This window comes from Hetaerina americana, unplaced genomic scaffold (genome assembly GCF_022747635.1).
Source record: "Hetaerina americana unplaced genomic scaffold, ioHetAmer1.1.p SCAF_8, whole genome shotgun sequence".
In the NCBI taxonomy this organism is placed as follows: Eukaryota; Metazoa; Arthropoda; class Insecta; order Odonata; family Calopterygidae; genus Hetaerina; species Hetaerina americana.
The window spans coordinates 82,369,606-82,389,331 of record NW_027287427.1 but is presented as its reverse complement, the minus strand read 5'-3'; the positions used below and the strand labels follow the sequence as shown (position 1 = coordinate 82,389,331).

Sequence of the window (19,726 nt, the reverse complement as noted above, 5' to 3'; positions counted from 1 at the left end):
TCATTTGTCAAATCCTTGATTAAATTGCAGTTAATCAATCAGCCAAAAGATTGTGGACAGCCTTGTGTATGAAGTCAACTGATATCTCAAGTACGTTTAAAATGAACTCCAACTACACATATCCATAAAGAACATACAACACCTGCATGTAATCAGTATGAGTACAACTGCACCACATGAAATAGAGAATCGTGGAATTCAGCCTAGCCTGGGTCCTAGGAGTTCAGTGGGTCCACCAGACTTGTACTTAACATTTATTTGCCAATCCACACACTAATTGTGTTTAAAATATACTTGCAGATTTATGAAAAAATCAAAAATGATGATGCTTCAGGGGAAAGAAGTAAAAAGCATCATATTTTCATTGCAAGAATGGAGTTTCCAAGAAAACTTGTGTACAACCCCCAGGTAGGTGATGGTGTCAACTATAAATCATGGGCATGAAAATTATAAAAGATCATTGAGTGTCTCCTCTGTGGCTTAGCATAGATATTCATGTGGGGAGTTTCCATACCTAACCTCATAATATTTTGGGGGTATTTCTGTCAATCCTAAATGGATTGAAAGAAATACCCCCACGTAACACATCAAAAGATTAGTATAGAAACATTTTTGTAAATAATCTGAAGAAAGTAACTGATAACTACTTTTGTTCTGGCCTTCATAATCCTTTGAGTAATCTCAATTACGATGTCAGAGTTGAAATCTATACATCATATGAATTTTCAACACTGATTGATGAAGGAAAAGGAAGGACTTTAAGTTTTTGGGACCTCTTTCCAATGCCTCTGCCCCACTCCAAAACATGTCAGTGAGTAGAAAATAACAAAGCACAAACTAAAGAACACAACATATCTGACTTTACATTTAATAATTAGATTAGTATATGAAATAGATCTACTGTGGGATATTTGTTCCTTGAACTAAGTCCAAAGGACTTAACCAAATAGGAAGTGCCTACACAAAAGTAAATAAATCCTTTGTAGTTAAATCTTATGTAAAGAATTCCCTCACGTATGTTACTCCACTTCTGCTGTCATTCTCTAAGGAGGTGACATACCCAAGCACTATGAGGATGTGGGTTACCACCAATATTTATTGCCCTTATATCTGTTTAGCCATTTCCACTATGAGCCAGAATTATTGCAATTCCATCACATATCATTTCAAGGGGCCATTTAGCTATCACCTCTGATAAATAATCAGATAAGTACTACTCAATCCACGTAAAGTTTAGCCTCCTTCCACCACTGGCCATTGTACTCGTACTTGGAATTGATTTGGCACAGTAAAATGCCATGACACTGAATATGCCTATATCGTATATACTATCTTCTGCTTAATTCCTGGCTAACATTCTTCCATTGCCTGCTCAGGGCATTGGATGCTCCCCCACATCTAATCTGTAATTCATGGTTTAACTTTACTTTTCCTGTCCTCATTCAGGAATTTTACTATTGTCTTCTAGTAAACCTTTCTTTTCATTTCATCTCTCTTCCCTGCTTTATCTTCTTGAATCTGACATTATACTTCATAATTATGATCTGAATCCACATCCATTCCCAAGAAACTGTGCAAACTTATTACACTATTCCTTAATCTGTGCCTGACCATAACATAGCCTCATATCTTTCTGAATCCCCAGGTATTTTCCATGCATACCTATGCATATTGAGGTGTAAAAACCAATGGTTCCTTATGTTTAAACTAGTTCTCCAGCAGAATGCAATTTCTTTCTTCCTGCAGGCATTTTGTAATAAACTGGTATCCCCCACCTCACTCAGACTCATGTAGACTAAGAAATTTGGCCGTCTTCATTTCTGCCTTCTTCCCTATTGCTGTTGCCAATACTGCTTTGCAAGGATACTGAGTGATGATGACGGCCAAATTCTTTCCTCCCCTTGCTTCAAGGCAGGGACCCAGCCCAGTTGCCAGAACTCATTCTTGAAATTGTGTTCATTATATTTTCTTGGGGTAAATGATATAAGGAGGCTTCCTGGTTGCCTTCCACAAAAAGAATATATGAAAAAAAGAGAGGTGTGTAATGTCACGGGGTGAAAATACTTTTGTGGTGCGTAATAAAGATGGAAGAATTATTAAGTGCTTTATCTCAAATGAAAATGAGTTATCTAGTGCTACGGTGATAGTTAGTGCCTTAAGGTAAGATACCTTCAAGTTATAATGTACTTATTTATGAACCAAGAAGCAGGTAGACAGTTAAACACATAATATACTTTTTTGGCTAAGACCCTGGACTATTTAAATGCGTTGACACCAATATTTCAACATCTTGTGTTTCAAAGTGAGTGGATATTAACCAAGCCTTTTATCTCTGTCAATGGACATCTAGAGTCTAATACTAGTGGCTTGATGTTCAAATAAAATCTATTAGATTAATAAATCTCTAAATATGTATATTTGTAGATGCTCTATTTTGCGTTGTCAATATTTTTGATGAGATCTATTGTGATATTTCTCCATCTTATGATTTCTAAAAACAATGATTATTGTTGCCTATTAACCATGAAAATACTACTTTTAACTGAAGTAAGAGGTTTTCAGTTTATTCGAGTGAATAATTTCATACAGAAGCTTATATAAGCTGGGTGGCAAAAAATAAAACCTCATTTCTTTTTTTAATCATGTCATCAATGAACCATTTACCATATTTTCTAAGATTAACTATTTATTTTTTTTTCTAGGCAATCGATAGTGTGTCCTTCATGGCATCTGACAAGAAGAGATATTTCTTAGCCACTTATTTGGGCAGAAGATACAATGGAGTTGTTGATGGTTTCATTTATCTCAATGTAAATATGCAGACTACATCCATCTTGTTATTTAAGTAACTATTTGTCCTTTTATTGAATCTAATTTTAAATGCCAATGTTAGATGCTTGATAGCAGGTGTATTACTGCAAAATGAAAAAGATTTTCTTTGCTCTTCCGTTTGAAAGACAGAACATTTGCTGGAAAATGGCCCAACAAATACCAAAACAAAAAAGGGCAACATCGCATTCTGTGTTCATGATTGAATTAATCTAGTCATTATGATTTTCAATTCACAAATCTATATTCACGTTTTTAAGACACAAGGTTTTATTTTGCAAAATATACATTCTCTAATTCTTGTATCCTATTAGTATGGAATAACCAGAATTAGGTATGCCTATCTAGGCCCTTGGTTATACTTATGATTTTTATAGCAAAAGGTCATATAGAGGCATCTTTAAGTAGTAAGTATGTATAGTGGCGACTCAGCTTGCACTTCAATGTATTGGAGCTGCGGAGCATCATATTTGTTACGATCGCAACCCAGTCATGATTATCTCACTAAGAAAGATAGATTAACCAAATTTGAGGTGCAGCTAGAGGAGAGAAATATAGCAGTTGACCTTGAAATTACAAAAGATTAGTATAAGCATAATTAGCCAGAGCAAAAGGGTACTGACTGCAGAAAGGATTGAAGTGAAGAGTGAGTATAAGTAATAATTAAGAAGTCAATAAACTTAACTTGCTTAAAACAGCCCATAAAAGGTAAAGAATGGCTAACTTGAGTAATAATTTAAGAAATATTTATACACAATATATGATCCAATATTTCACCAACTGTGCTTTCAAATCAATTAATGATTTACCTTGCTCCTCTCATCTCATAATTTTCCCAATTGAATATATTTTTGTAAGAGACTAATAGCATTTATCTAGGCAATGATGAATTATTTTCATGTTATGTAACATTAGAAATCTAATGCTATTTATTGAACTACATATTTCATCATTATGTACTCTCAAATTTTTATGATAATTTAATTGCTAAAATACCTACTAATTGCTAAAATAGCCTGTGATCTATTTTAATGCTTGCTGATCAGGTTAGTGAGCCAATGGATTTATTTATAGTATTCTACTGATTAAGGTAGGTTTTGAATTGAAACAGACCATAGAACTTTATAATGATGCATTTCCTTACCTATTTTAACAAAACACAACCTTGCATATACTGCTGCAATAAACCTCTCTTCTATTCTGCATAATTCCTTCCTTCTCTAGAGCCTAAAGTTTTCCCACCTGTTACAGTTTTCAGCATCTCAATGCCAATCTAAATTATCATCTTTCCTGCCTCCTTTGGATTTTTCCCAAGAATCCTCTCTCCTTCGACAGCATGCCTAGGACCTCGTTTATTTTCCTTTCTGTACATTTCAACTTGCCCATAATTCTTTGCAACAACATTTTATTCTACATTTCCTGCAGAACTTCATTGCTTTCTCCCTGTGGTAACTCTTAGTTCCTCAACTATAGTCCCTTCTCTCAATTCCATCTTTTTTTTACCTAATGTCACATTCCATTCCCATGTCATTACGAAATCCTTCCAGGAACCCCCACAATTATTTCCTCTAATTAATCATTTACCCTGTCAGCTCTTTCCCCATGATATTTAGGTAAGCAATGACCGAGTTGATTGGATCTTCATTTACTCCCACTGATAATATTCTATCACTTGTATTCTCTTAGTTTACTATGCTTCTTCCTACTTTTTGTTTAATATGTATTATTGTCACCCCTTAATGGTTCTCTTCCCATCCATTGCATACTACTCTATAACAATGGCTCCACTATTCCCTACAATCCTTCCATCTCACTTCTTACAGCTCTAAAATTGCTACATATCCTCTTTTCATATCTCTTGCTTTATATTTTCTTATTTCTCTGTCCTAAACGTTGTCCTAATATTCCATTTCCCTATTCTAATTAGGTTGTTCCTCTTTCTTATATTCTGTGCTGCCGTTGTTGGTTTTGCTTTGCAAGAATGTGATACCATCACTCAAATGGCTGCCTTACTGAGTTTAGATACCTGTGTAGTTACCTCATGGAGGAACAGATACTGTGCAGACTGCCTTCCCTCTGGCTCCTACCCTTTGACCTTTTTCTGGCATGAGGTACCCTATCATGAGGAATTATCTTTACTCCCACCAGCAAAGCTTAGGTAGTCATCAGAATGCACAAGCCCGTCCACCATCAATGTTTTAGTCCATGGGGAGGGACAATGGATTTAGCACCCGAGAAACTATTTAAATAGTCCATTACTTAAATCAGATTATGCTTTTTGCCACAATCAGCCATGCTCAGCCTGTATATTTCTCTTAGCATGTGATAGTTGAATTTGTGAAATCAGAGGTAATGCTGGGAAAGGAATTGTCTCACTATTCTGAGGGCATGCATACACACTTCCGTCATGTCACTCACTTTGGGGCTGGACATTGAAAAGAAAAATATTTTAACTATGCCATGAAGAAAAGCTTACTGCCTATCATGAAATTTCTCTATACAGTTAAAACTTACAGCATACTTCGCTGTAAACTTTCTCCAAAAAATGTGTCTTTCAATGATTGTTCTTGAGGCATCTCTGGTTTAATACAATGCCTCATGTTGTATTAAACCAGAGATTCTAATCCTGATCCTGATGAAACTCTGATTGAGAACACCACAATTTTTGCACTTTTTTCAAATCATTCTCTATGAAAATCAGTGTCAGCTACAACTTATTCATTGTGAATTTTGTCATTTTATTGATCCACTGTGTCCATATGACTTTTTACTAGCTAGAGTAATCTTCATAATAAGAATTTTGTAGATTGACACATATGTATATTTTTCTCTTTAGATTCCTGAAATTGGCCTACTAGAAAGCTTGAAGCTACCAGACACTATATTATTTCAAGATAATAAAGAAAAGTCATTACGGTCATTTGGTGCTGAGGGTTTACATCATACACCTCTTCAGCCACTAAAAAGATGGAAGATCTCTTATGATGGTAAAATGAGGTCAGTTAAAACACTGATGACCAGTAAGTAATGGTGACATTCTTTTGAACATGACCTATTAGTGACTTCAAATATATGGTGCATGAGTTTTCCATCATTCCTAAAAGTCAACACGATAAGTGACTTCTCTCAGGTTACAAGTTTCAGTGTTGTAATTGAGCAATTATTTTCAAAAAGTGGTGGCTAAGATGAAGATGGTGATGAAACTACAAGGTAACATTCTGACCTGGATTGCACCATTCTTTAATAGCCCTCAATTGATAAATAGTTGGAAAAATCTATCTCTTTTGACTAAAAGTCTCTATATAATCAGGTAAAATTTGACTTGGGTAAATGATATCATTTAAAGGGCGAAATTGGGTTTGGTGCTCATAATCTGAATTAAAATTTGAAATTTATTACCCTATTTTTTCATAAACCCTGAGGGTTATGACTAGTACTCCTGAACATTAAAGAGGAGCAAAAATCTAAATAGGAGAGTATTCATGTCTTAATTATACAAGAGCTGTCCAGAAAGTTACCTCAGTTAGACTATTTAAAAACACTGGAATATTATTCTATTATATTCTACACTGGAATATTACACTATTATTTCTTTCCTTAACAGATTCAAGCATTTACCATATCTGTAGGCTAGTTCAGAAATTCCCTCAGCTAAAAATTCTACTGCGAGAGATCGCGGCAAATCGGCCATGGCATCTTTGAGTTCCTTGTCTAAACAATGAGCACAAGTGGTAGCTTAACTTTTTAGTCAGGATCTAGAAATCTGTGTAAAACTTGATAAAGAACCCAGATATCGCAAAATGCCAGTTTTGACAAACTTTTTTGTCAATTTTCTGGAACAGTTAATTGTTCACCACGGACAAATGGCCAGTTCTGTCATCATGGACATTTGTCCGCCATTCACTCTTAAACAAAAAACACCACTGACGCACAACAATGTCACTCATAACTTAGCCCATGTACAGCATTAATTTCCCAATGAATGTCAGCAGCGTAGAATGCTTTTGGCTACTGTAAACAAACTACAAGCAGTTTGGCCTTCCAAACATTGCAGTTTGAGGCATGCATGTGTCAATACAGCAAATATTTGGTTCCCTCTACTACTTTGCATGTCACACACAAATCAAAGTTACTTTCTGGACTGCTTTCACACTTTTCTTCATTTTGTAAATTATTAGGCCAGTAGCATAAGAAAAATTCCCTATTAATGTTGAATGGGAACATAATCGGCAACCACAGAGACACTGAAGCATAAATCTCATTATAATAGTAGTTGTGCTCTTTTTATGTTTGCACCATCTATAGCAGTTAAAACCCCTGATATCTACATGGCTCCTGAATAAAATGGTGAAACATCCATATTTGCTGTGCATTTCAGCAGCTGTAGTCATTACCTTTATTGTTTTATTCGTACGATGCTGTAGCCCTCAAAGGAATAGCTTCTAATTATCTGTCACCCATATATAGTATATATGATACAACCCTTTAAAAGAACCAAAGCCAATGTTCCTATAATAGTTTGCTTATTCTACAGTAAGTTATATTTTTAAATGACATAAAAAGCTACTTCATTTTTAAAGATATCCAGAGTAGAAAAGTTCTTGCATATAATTTGGAATGCCCAACATACCTTTTTTTATCCCCCTCCAAGCAATCTAATTTATACTTATTTGCAGAGTTCGAGGCAATACCAAAGACATAGTCCATGTGCACCTTGATGCCATTTGGACATCCAGGCTTCCTTTTTATGATGTCAACAGAGATACTGATACAATGCTCTTAGCTAAAATATTTGCCAAAGAACCATGGAATGATGATTTTTTTGGAATCGTTAAAGAGTGAGTTCACTGACTAGTTTAATATGCCTCTCTGTAGTGCTTACTGGAGACTAACACCAAAATACTGCATTACTAATAGCTTTCATCTGACCCATTTCGAGCAGCATGGCAACATCACTGGACAAGCAGTGGTTAATGGTGAAATTTTCCAGCTAAAAATGAACTCTCTGAAGAGTCGCAAACATGGTAAGATTAGTTTAAGTCTTTTTCCCATAAATTTTTATTAGCAACATATGCATTTCAAATTAGTATTCATAAATGCATCATGTTCATACCAATTTATGCATTATCAAATCATACACTCATACATATAATGATTAAATAGGAAAATTTTAAATAATCCATTAGAAAAAGTTTTTATTAAAATCCTTTTTTTTATTGAGTGAAAATATTTTAATTTATATTAATCTTGAGGAAACAACTGAATTTTTTGATTAATAGTATTTTTTTAATGAGGATTAATAGTCTTAAACAGGGTGCCAGGAAAACATCTCCTCAAAATTATATATATATATATATATATATATATATATATATATATATATATATATATATATATATATATATATATATATGCCTGCTTGTTATATATATATATATATATATATATATATAACAAGCAGGCACCAAAGTATTTGCCATTAGAGTTAAGCATTATTTCAAATAGGTAGCAAACAGCCTTGACTTGCAGTTAATGGGTGCCCACTTGGTGAAATAGCTAGGAAAGCTAGGAATAAGAGACAAATAAAAGGCACGAACTTACTGCATGTGTGGTCTTCTTTGTGGATTAATTAAAAATCCACCTGCTGGTTATAGAGTTTCACGTTGAAGTTTAACATAATAAGGTATAACATTATGCAAAACAACTTGATTTTGGAAAGCGTTTCAGCATTGAGATCTTCCTGTGCCAAACTTTTCAAATAAATCTCCCAGCCAATAGTTGCATGGGTCAAAAAACTTTTTGTTGGCTTTGGACATTACAATTTCTTAAACTTCTGCAAGTTCATCTTGTTTCTTCACTTGCATTGATGAACCAGAATAAGGGGCCAGGGTAGCTGGGAGTGAGTAGCCACAAAAAAGGCATCAGCTTGTGATTGCATGAAGAATTTGTTATCTCCGGTGTAACTTTATGGAATTCGCCTAACATATTGAAATGTAATAAGTAACTTTGTAATTCTACACCCACTTTATTTAGAATATGCCCTTGGTTTCGATTTTGGATGTCATCTTCAGGTCTGATGATGGTAGCCAACTTGATGGTGACGTCTACTATTGAAACCTTTGTTGTATTTTTAATAGAGAGTGTGTGGAATTACAAAGCTACCTATTTCATTTCAATAAAATTACATGAAGGAAGAGAGAGTTGCACAGTAGGTAGATGATGAGGATGGATAGGTTAACAACCTATCCATCCTCTAAAACATATGGGAATTGTTTCACCAATTGTTTTCATCATTAAAAAGTGGCATCAAATATGTGTTTTATTGTCATAACCTTTGCCTTTAAAAGACTTTATTTTGATCAAACTTTTGAAATTTTACCAAATGGTGATTATGAATTGAGAACATCAGGTGGAATAATATATATGCGTAATTTTTAAGGCATTTTTGCCTGAGATTTTCTGTTTATCTTATTTAAAACATGGCAGATGTCCCGCAACCATCACTGGATTTAACTCACTGCATCTGTGATGCAATTCATGCTGTACAGGTACTTACCATGCACCTATTAATTGTGGATTATGTTTCAGGTATTTTGAAGTGGAAGCACATGCATCGCTATGTTACCCATTTTATGCACTTCCAAGATGGTACAAGCATCTCGGTTGGAATGATAAGTACACCTGTTACATTTTCAAGGTATGTGAGAAACTAAATGATAATTTAATTTGGAAAGTTAACCATAACTTTATTTTTCACATGAGCAAAAAATCCATTACAAATATTTTCATTCCACTGTTTCACCTTTGTATCACCATCAGGTAGGTACTTGAAGTGTAACTTTCAGTACAGGTAATAATTTATTCATTATCTCCTGTTTATAATAGCCTCTGATGATCAAGTTTTAATCTTATTCCTACAAAAGGCATTATGTAAGTAAATTACAAATATAGTCCTCTTTTTACAGTAAAGAGTATGGCTTCATCACTACAGCAAATGGAGAACTTTACCCAATTACATATAGCAGTTTGAAACTGCATGAACTTGGAGAAGCAGGAACACCACCTAAAGACTACAGTTTTTCAATTAAAGCAGGTTTGAAATTTATCTATCATTGCATGTAATAGGACAGAGTAAGGGCTAAGAAATAAAAATTATTACCAAATGGAAGGCCAAAATTAATAATTGGGTTAATTCCCACATAGTAAATTTAAAACATCAATTCAGAGTTTGGGCTTAGATCCCAATCATTTCAAATCATTGAGATTTGTAGACTGGAAAGATTAAAAATGTAAAGTTTAGAAAGTAAGGTACAATTTCTTGGAATAAACTCAAATGCAAAGATAAGGCAGTGTAATTGTAAAATTGTAATTGCAAAAACAGTGTTCACTCAAGTAAAAAATATTTGCAAAATATCAAAATTTCCAATTAGAAGGGCTGGAAAATTTTACTTTGGTATTATCCTGTTTAATTTTGCCTATGGCATTATTTTGCCATTTAGTAGGCTATTTTGTAGTATTTGTGAGGGAAGGATTTGGCAAGAAGATTTCATTGGTTCAGTGTTAGTTCCCATTTTAAAAAAAGAGAAAGGTAACAGTACTTGATAACTGATATTTGAGATCACTGGTAAAAGAATGGAGAAGAGGGTAAATGAGTACTTGGGGCATCGTCATTTTGCATTCCGAAAAGAGAGAGGTATATCTGATGCCAAAGAAGTAAAGAGGTCACAAATAGAGACGAGCAATCAGGATGTAATCGTGTATTTTATGGATTTCAAAAAGTTTTTTGGAGTAAGTTAGGTATCTCAATAAAAAGATTACAGATGGTAGGATTAGATTGGTGAGTGATAGGTGACTTATGTGCATGCTCCCAACTACTCAGCTAGGTGTAATGGATGGCAATACAGGATGGTCAGCTTTAGGAATAGGCAGGGGTGTCATTTATCACCCATTCTTTTCCAGATATATGGGGAGAAAAGAGTGGAAGTGCCATGAGAAGAGCTGGAGAATGAAAGTCAGGGGGAATCCATAAATTCAGTCAGGATGGTGGATGACAATGCTTTATTTAGCCAAGGGCTTACAATCATTGCAGAGGGCATCATAAAATCAGTTTCGTAGGTATGGAAGGGGATGCACTGCAAACAGATCAGAGGTTGTGAGTTTCTGAAGAAAGAGGAAAACAAAATTAATTGTTAAAAAAGAAAGGCAAAAACTTGAGCAAGTGAATGTCTTTTGAATCTTGGAAACCTTGGATGTGTATTGGTATAAGATGGCTAAAGAAGTAGTGATATAAGAAGAAGAATTGTGTAATGTGCCAATCAGCTGTCACAAAAAAGGAGAATTCATGACATGGACAATTGAGTAAAGTGGTTAAGAAAAGATAAGTGAAACCTTCAATAGAGAGTATGGATTTGAACAGTGTGAAAACATGGCCATTGGAGCAGGATGGCAGGCATCGGTTAGAGACATGAACCATGGGTGTGGAGAAGGTTGGAGAAAGAGAAGTGGGCATAAATGAAAACAAACAAAACAGAAGTGCAGCATGACATGGGGAAGAAGAGAGGATTTTTGTAAGAAATTCAACAAAGGCAGGAAAGGGATGCAGAATATTTTGATTGGCAATGGAATGTGCAAGTCTTTGATATAGGGGATGGCATTAGGCACGTGTGTTTGGGCAGGGAAAAAATAGGAATGCTGGAAGGAATGAAGGGAGATAGACTGCATGCAGAGTTGAAGATCAGTTTATTGAAATGTTGGGTGTCAGGTTTATTCAAATCAGGCATTTATAAGTAATACATTCACAGTATTCAGACTTAACCCATTAAAAACCTACCTCTGATGCTTAGTTAGAGCTAATATGTGGAATGCATAGAGCCAAAGTCCACCATAAAACCTGCCCTAAGAGGGTGGAAAGCTACTAATAAAACAAAATATATCAATTTGATATGGAAAAAGCAAAACTAATTTTCATGATACAGAAATAATAAGTAATTAATCACTCGTCAAGGTATTCCTAAAAATGGTAATACGATTTCTTAAGAAAAAACTTTAATTCTTTTTAAATGTTTACTGCTGCAATCTCTCTTAATTCTTTGGTGATTCTAATTTAGGATTAAGTTTTTTGGCATTCTGGTAAGATGATTATGAAATTGCAATATGATTATGTACTAAATGAAATTGGCTCACGTTGAAATATTATTTTACATTTAAAAGTAAAGTTTGGTTATAGTGCAATTGCTATGATCATCAGAAATCCTTTGTATTGCTATATTATTTTAATTCTGGTTAATTAAAGGAGGAAGAACTTACCATATTCAAGTTGAAGTCTTCAAATGTGCTGAATTTTATGCTGGTTGGCAATGGGAGGCAAGAATTGTGGAGTGCATGGCCAAATTTACTTTCAATGGTAACCCAGGCTGGGGTGGAGTAGAATGGCATTACAGGCATACAGGCAGAAGACCTCTATCTATAGCCTCTATGGATCCAGAGTGGACAAAGGAAAAGAATGAATCACATACATTTTCCATTCATAGAAAACAACCCTATGGCCCAATTATTTTGCCATTTCAAATAAATAACTATTGATCACTATGGATTAAAATAGTTTGTAATAGTTCAGTGAGTTGAGGGCTTGGCTATTAACCAGAGAGAGAAAGAGAGGGTGATTCATTGAAGCTTCTCTTAGATTCAACCAAGAAGTTTTTGATATTTTGAGTACCAGCTCTTCTTGCAAAACCACAAGGGCACAGGGAAAGAAACTGGTCCGCTACCCTGATGTATCCATTCCACACATCATTGGCCTTGGTGTCTGGTAAGCTGTTCCCTCAGTTTAATTAATTTTTGTGGTTTTCTCCAAGGAAGAAGCATAAAATTTGTAGGAAGGCATAAAGGTACTTCTGTGCTTGGTAAAATGAAAGGTCAATACTATAAAGAGGGCAGCAAAATTCCATGGTTATTTAAAAACTATTGTTTAAATTCTTTATTCTATTTTAATCCCAGAGTTATAAATAATTAGATGACCAAATATGAAAATTTGATCACCAGAGTTTGTATCACCCAATATTTGCCAATGAATTAAGATATACTGACATTTTTTTGGTAACAGCAATGATTTCATTGTTTTTATTTGCCATTACATATCTTATGCATTGTATTTTGCAGTTTTCCTTGTTCTGAAAATCCCTATGTAAGTTGACCAACTGAATTAAATAAAAAACAAAGCATATGGGTGCGCTAAATAAGTGTAAAACAATAGGCTTCCCCTTAAGAATTGATTGCTGTACTAAAGGGATGTTAGATTCAAATTTTGGGTGTACTGGGCTACAGTAAACAGAAGGTTGTTTGAAAATTAAGAAATTTTTTTTTATCCTTCAGTAACAGTTTTCTTTCGACAAGGCTGGATTACAGTGTAGTAAACACGAGTTTCATTATGTGAATATGTGATTCATATGAGACTTATTGGGTCCAAAAGGTATTGGTGCTGTGAGAATAATAATTAAGATGCAGAATTAAATATTCCTGGGATTCTATGTTGACTGTTACCTTGAGATGGATTTAGTACATATCTGTCCAACAGATCCAGTGACACTCACCCCTAAGGACGAGGTCGCTCCTGTTCCCATAGAGTAGAAGAATTATAGACACAGAAATACAAGGGGTGGAATGGTATGGAAAGAGATGAGGAGAATTTCAATGGTGTAGGATCCTCAAGGAAAAAAATAAAGAAATCGTAAGAGAGAATGACTAATTTTCCCCAACTGAAATGCAAGTTCTCTTGAAGATTCAAGCAAAAGGGGAAGAAAAATGGCAATCAATCCTCCTGAAGGATTGAAGGTAGGAATCAATGAAAATGGAGTTCAAATGAACCCATATACTTCATTAAAAATCAGTCTGATCAGCTGAATTTCTAGTATAGGATATCGAGTGTTGGGCAAATTTAAATGAAATGGTTCAAGGTATCAAAATGTGCATAGTTATTTTCCATGATGCATTGGATCATCCAATGAAAATATTAAGAATTATATGCACCCCCAGGGGAAATACACTTTAATTGGTGTTGGTGATTCTTGGAAGCAATTCATGACAAGATTACCTCCATTTATATCATTTTAAAACCCAAGGATTGGTTTGCAGCAACTCTCCTGTTCCCTGCCCCCCTCTTCATTCCCTTGAAGATTCTCTCTCCAATATTATCCATTAACCTGGTCCCCGTACTTCATCCTTGGCCATCTTTATTTCTTCCTGTCTACATTTCCATCAGTCATGGTCTACGTTAACAATGATGAAACTCAATCCTGTCACATATCCTGTGAAGTTGGGTTATTAAGGGCCTCTCTCTTTAGGGCACCTCATCTTTCATTTTTCTGTATCTGTCATTTTATTTTTAGCATTCTCCTCTAGCACCAAATTTCCATCAGCTCTAGTACTATTTTTCCTGGTGTTCATACTTTAAACGTCTCACATTTGAAGAGAGGTAAATTTATATGTTGTAATGAATTCCTTTCTTATTCAATTTCTGTTTGTTTTAGTACACGTTTCTTTTGAAAGAAAGCCTACATTTCCATTCCTGTCCTGCTTAGTATATCCTCTGTTCATCTTCCATCACTGTTGCTTTTGCCTTACATTATGCCTTAGCCTTATGTAATTTTATTGAAAACTCTTAGAAAAAGTAACAAATGAGATTAAATGGAAAAATTGATTCATTTTGGAGTAAAAAATGAGTTAAAGAATTATATATTTCAAAGGGAGTCGAATCATGGACCCACTAACCTACAGGGGTGATGGTATAAGCTTATATCGAAAAACTCCATCATTTAAAGGCAATATATGCATTAAACAAATTTCCCAAATTTCAACATTTGAACGAAAAAATAATATTTCAATCGATGTTTTCGGCTTGGATGAAAAGAATAACGTTTACCCCATTAAAATTGTCAATGAGGAGCTCGAGGATCACCGTGATCTTCTTTATCTAATGGAGGGAAATAAGTCACATTACTGCTACATCAAAAACTTAAATAGATTGTTGGGAAGTCAGATGACTAGGCATAAATCAAAATTATATTTTTGCAAACGTTGTTTAAATCACTGCTACACAGTGGAAGCTCTTGCTGAACATAAGGAGGACTGTGCTAGAAATTCACCAAGCAAAATAATTCTTCCCAAAGGTAATGACGCATTTTTGAAATTCAAAAACGTTTCACGCACAGCTCGACTTCCATGTGTCGCATATGCAGACTTTGAGTGCATCCTACCCAAAATCACAGGTTGCTCTCCTCAGAACGAGCATTCGTATACTCGAACACGTCAACAGCAGGAAGTGATGTATTTCTGTCTTCTCTTGGTGACAGACACAGGTAAGGTTTCCGAGCCTATTCCATACAAGGGTAGAAATGCAGTGCAAATCTCCCTCAAAAAACTCAAAGAAATGTCACTCTATGTTAAAAACGTGTTTAAAAATGCTGTACCGATGCATACATTGACTGATGAGGAAAATCTCGCATTTAATCAAGCCTCTCTTTGTCACATCTGCGGCTTTGAGTTGGGCGAAGATCGAGTAAGGGATCACGATCACCTTTCGGGTAACTTCAGAGGTGCAGCCCACACGACATGCAATGTAAATTACAAAGTTCCCAACTTTCTTCCAGTCTTCATCCACAATTTATCAAACTACGACGCCCACCTTATTGTACCACACTTAGGATCTGATAACATGAAGATAACTTGCATCCCGAACAACAAGGAAAAGTATATTTCTTTCTCAAAGCACGTAGATTCCTACTTTTCCTACCGCTTCGTCGACAGCTTTAGATTTTTGTCAACCTCTCTTTCAAAATTGGTAGATACTCTCCCCAAGGATGCATTCAAACAAACGTCCTCCATTTTTAGAGATAAACTTGATCTCATCACGCGCAAGGGTGTTTTCCCATATGAATACGTAAATTCTTGGGAAAAATTAAATGATGCTAGTCTTTCCCCCATTGAACAATTCTTTAGCACTCTGAATGATGACACCATTACGAGTGAGAACTATGAATTTGCTAAAAAGGTGTGGGGTGAATTTGATTGTCAAAATTTTGGGTGAATATTCGGATATTTATTTGAAAACAGACGTTCTTCTTTTGGCTGATATTTTTGAAAATGTTCGGAGTTCGTGCATGGCTACTTATGGGTTAGACCCTGCTTGGTACTTCACAATACCATGACTTTCTTCCGTCGCAATGCTTAAGCATACAGCGATAACGCTCGAGCTGTTGACCGACTATGACATGATCCTCATGTTTGAAAAGGGTATTCGCGGGGGAATCAGGCAGTGTGTGAAGCGATATGCGGAAGCAAACAACAAGTACATGGAAGGTTATGACTCGAAAAAGGAGTCTGTATATTTAGCCTACGTAGATCAGAATAATATGTAGGTACGGGTTTTTGTTGTCACAATGTCTCCCAACGGGAGGATTCAAATGGAAAGAACATGTTGATGTGATGTCTATCCCTGACGATTCTCCTAAGGGTTACATATTGGAAGTAGATTTAGAATACCAGATGCAGCTGCACGACTTACACTCAGACTTCCCTTTCTGCAGCGAAACAAAGGTTCTTCCAGGGGGGAAACGTTCTAAATTATTGACTACTCTGGACGATAAGGAGCGTTACGTCATCCATTACTGAACACTGAAACAGGCTTTGACAGCAGGTCTCAAATTGAAAAAGATCCATATAGTAATCGAGTTTGATCAATCTCCATGGATGTAGTCATACGTTGAACACAATTCGGAAAAATGTAAATTGATAAAGTTTGATTTTGATAAAGAAATGTACAAGCTAATGAACAATGCAGTATTTGCCAAGACCATGGAGAATGTACGTAATCGAATCAATATCGAACTCGTCAATAATGAAAAAAGATTGGATAAATAAAAAAAAAATAAATCGCTAGCTCCTTGTTTCTCGATCGCACTATTTTCGCAGAGAATCTCGTTGCTGTTCACAGAAGACGTAGTTCCATCGAAATGAACAAGCCTTTGTACATTGGTCAAGCAGTTTTGGACATATCAAAAATTTTAATGTATGACTTCTTCTATGGACATATTAAGAATAAGGGTGCATCAATACTTTACATGGATACTGACAGCTTCATACTCGAAATGCGTGAAGATTTCTATGAGGGCATAAAAATTAACAATTCATTATACGATACTTCAAACTATCCAACTGACCACCCGTGCTATTCGAAAATTAATGCTAAGGTGATAGGGAAAATGCCAATCTACGATGCAACGGAACACTTCATCACTCCAATATGTTACAAAGTCAAAAAACACACATCCAGCCGAGGCACGTCTTTCCACTCAGACTACCCGGAGAAAACTGGTGACCGGCTGCTGTGGAAGGGCAGACCCCCCACCATATTGCCCCAACGGTTTTCATACTGCCCTCAATAGTCGCATCACAATGAAATCATGCACATTACTTTCATAATGGACCATATAAGAGAGATATGGTTGAAGCTGTGGTGGATGTTGAAGGCCATAATAAAAGAAATATATATAGATGAAATAAATAGTTTACAAGCAGGTCAGAGGAAGGAAGGGAAGGTAGAGGCTACTTAAAAGGCATGATGGAAGGCAGAGGCTACAGACAAAGAAATGAGGCACATTTGACCAGTACACATGAGGTCTGTTCACAAAGTATCGTGAATTTTGAATTTTCCCAGGCTACATTTATTTGATTTTCTATTATGTTGGTACTTATGTCTCTCACTTAGGTCGAACTTTTTGCCAATTTTGAATGTTCAGTTCATTGTTGACAGCTGTTTTGCTTGGACGTGTTTTGGCTTGCCTTCCATTTTAGCCTGTTCAAAGAACTGGATCAAAGAATCTGTATCAAATGTTGTGCGTAAAACAAATTTCAGTGCGTGGACACATTCCAAATGTTGACTCTGGCATATGGAGAAGCTACCTTGGACCGAATTAACGTTTATCAGTGGTTCCAAATGTTCTCAGAGGGCCGAGAAGATGTGAACGATGAAGAGCATGCTGGACGCCTGAGCACTTCAACAACAGATGAAAACTTGAATAAGTGAAGAAAAGAGCATCGGCCAATCGTCGAATCAAGAGCATCGGTCAATCGTCAACGAATACCAAAATTGCTCAATTTCGACCAAAAACCCCAACGCATTATCATTGCTGTTGCAGTGTTGGCCTCTGTCCACGATGACCTGAATTTGCTCCTCCCACATTGCTCTTTACCACCTTGTTTAGTATTTGTTTGGCAGCCATCAATAGTGAACGTTTTCACTGAATTTGTGAAAATGATGGAAATTGGTCATTGCTATGTGATACAATAATTTTATTTGAAAGGCCTCAGCCCAGCCAATATAAAAGCTAAACTGGATTCTCCTCTGGGTGAGTCTGCTCCTTTGTTTAAAGCAGTGAAATATTGCAAAGCAGAGTTTAAACAAGGCTGTACAAGCTGTCAAGACGAGCATCCCATTGGTTGACCAAATGAGGTGACGACACCAGAATCGAAGAAGAAAATCCACAAAATGATACTTGATGATAGTCTTCTGAAAGTGCACGAGCTAGCAGACATAGTGGGCATTTCAAAAAATGTGGTACATTGCATATTAGACAAAAATTTGGACATGAAAAACCTGTGTGCAAGAGGGTGCCGCGTTTACTCATATTTGAGCGAAACCAGTGTCTTGAAGATGCTTTAATTAAGAGTTTAGAAACGTATCACAACAACAAAGCAGAATTTTTGTGCCGTTTCATAACCATGGATGAAACAAGGGTCCATTACGTCACACCCGACAAAAAAGAGTAATCCAAACAATGGATTCAAAAGGGAGAACCAGCACCAAGAACAGCAAAGACAGTTTCATCTGCAGGCAAGGTCGTGACATCGGTTATTTGGGATTGGCATGGGATAATTTTCATTCACTAGTAGATATAAAATATTAGTTACAGTTCAAAGAGTGCTGTGATTATTTTTCCCTTGGATGTACTCATTTATTATTATTATTAATGATAATCTACAGTTTGAGTTAAATTATGGATGGTCATAGACTGTACAACGGTAGAATGACAATTTTCTTATCCTTCCAAGCCAAACAAAACCTGACATCCGAGCCAGCAATAAGCCCCACCTTATCAATTCCGCACAGGTAGTCAAGTACTCTGTACCTGTAAAGAGGAGACAGAAAATATCGAGCTTACATAATGCAATTGGAAAAAATTAATTCTCCATTGTATGCTACCTCAAGGAGAGAGTAACACATTCAAATGGATTTTACAAAATGCAAAAATTCTAACATTACCATTAAAATGGTGGATATAGCATAAAACATTACCCAACATCAACCATAAAAATTCTAAGCATTGATGAAAGGAACAGTAAGAGAGCATTGCAATGTCTTTAATAAAAGTTTAATTTAAAAAACCAGGAAGAAAATAGCTGGAGAAGAGAGTGGAGCAGGTTGGGGTCCTCCCTCGGAGGCACCTTCAGTGCAAGCAGGGGAGGATTGAGTGCGGTACGAATGTTAACAGCTATGCCGGCGGTAGCATAGCTACTGGTAGGGCCTCCCTTGCCAGATAGGTCTTGACTGAACTGCCAGACTAAGTGTGCCTCACATGATAGCGTGTAGAGTGGGCTCTTAATGCGTAAAGAAACAAGGCTCTCAAAAGAAAGAAAGAAACCCTGAATATAACACCGGGCCCTCCAAGTCAGGGGTTAGGCATAGGGCTAGCAACCCTACCCTTCAAAAATTCACTCGCTATCAAACCTCTAAACATGCCTCGGATAGATAAGCATGGATTTTCAAGGTATCAACCTGGGAAACAGACAAGGACAACGAATTCATGGAAATTAGCAACATGGAATGTTAGAACATTGTTGAAAC

At 35.9% G+C, this 19,726-nt stretch overlaps 1 protein-coding gene across 1 annotated transcript; it reads left to right on the top strand.

The window, feature by feature from the left end:
* Positions 1-372: 372 nt before the first annotated feature.
* LOC139698152 (uncharacterized) lies at positions 373-19,352 on the top strand. Its single transcript, XM_071597076.1, has 9 exons — positions 373-408; positions 2,703-2,810; positions 5,666-5,826; positions 7,506-7,667; positions 7,747-7,853; positions 9,418-9,526; positions 9,795-9,922; positions 12,122-12,314; positions 19,271-19,352. Exons 1-9 carry the CDS (start codon positions 373-375, stop codon positions 19,350-19,352), a joined length of 1,086 nt encoding a protein of 361 aa, XP_071453177.1.
* The last annotated feature ends 374 nt before the right edge of the window (positions 19,353-19,726 follow it).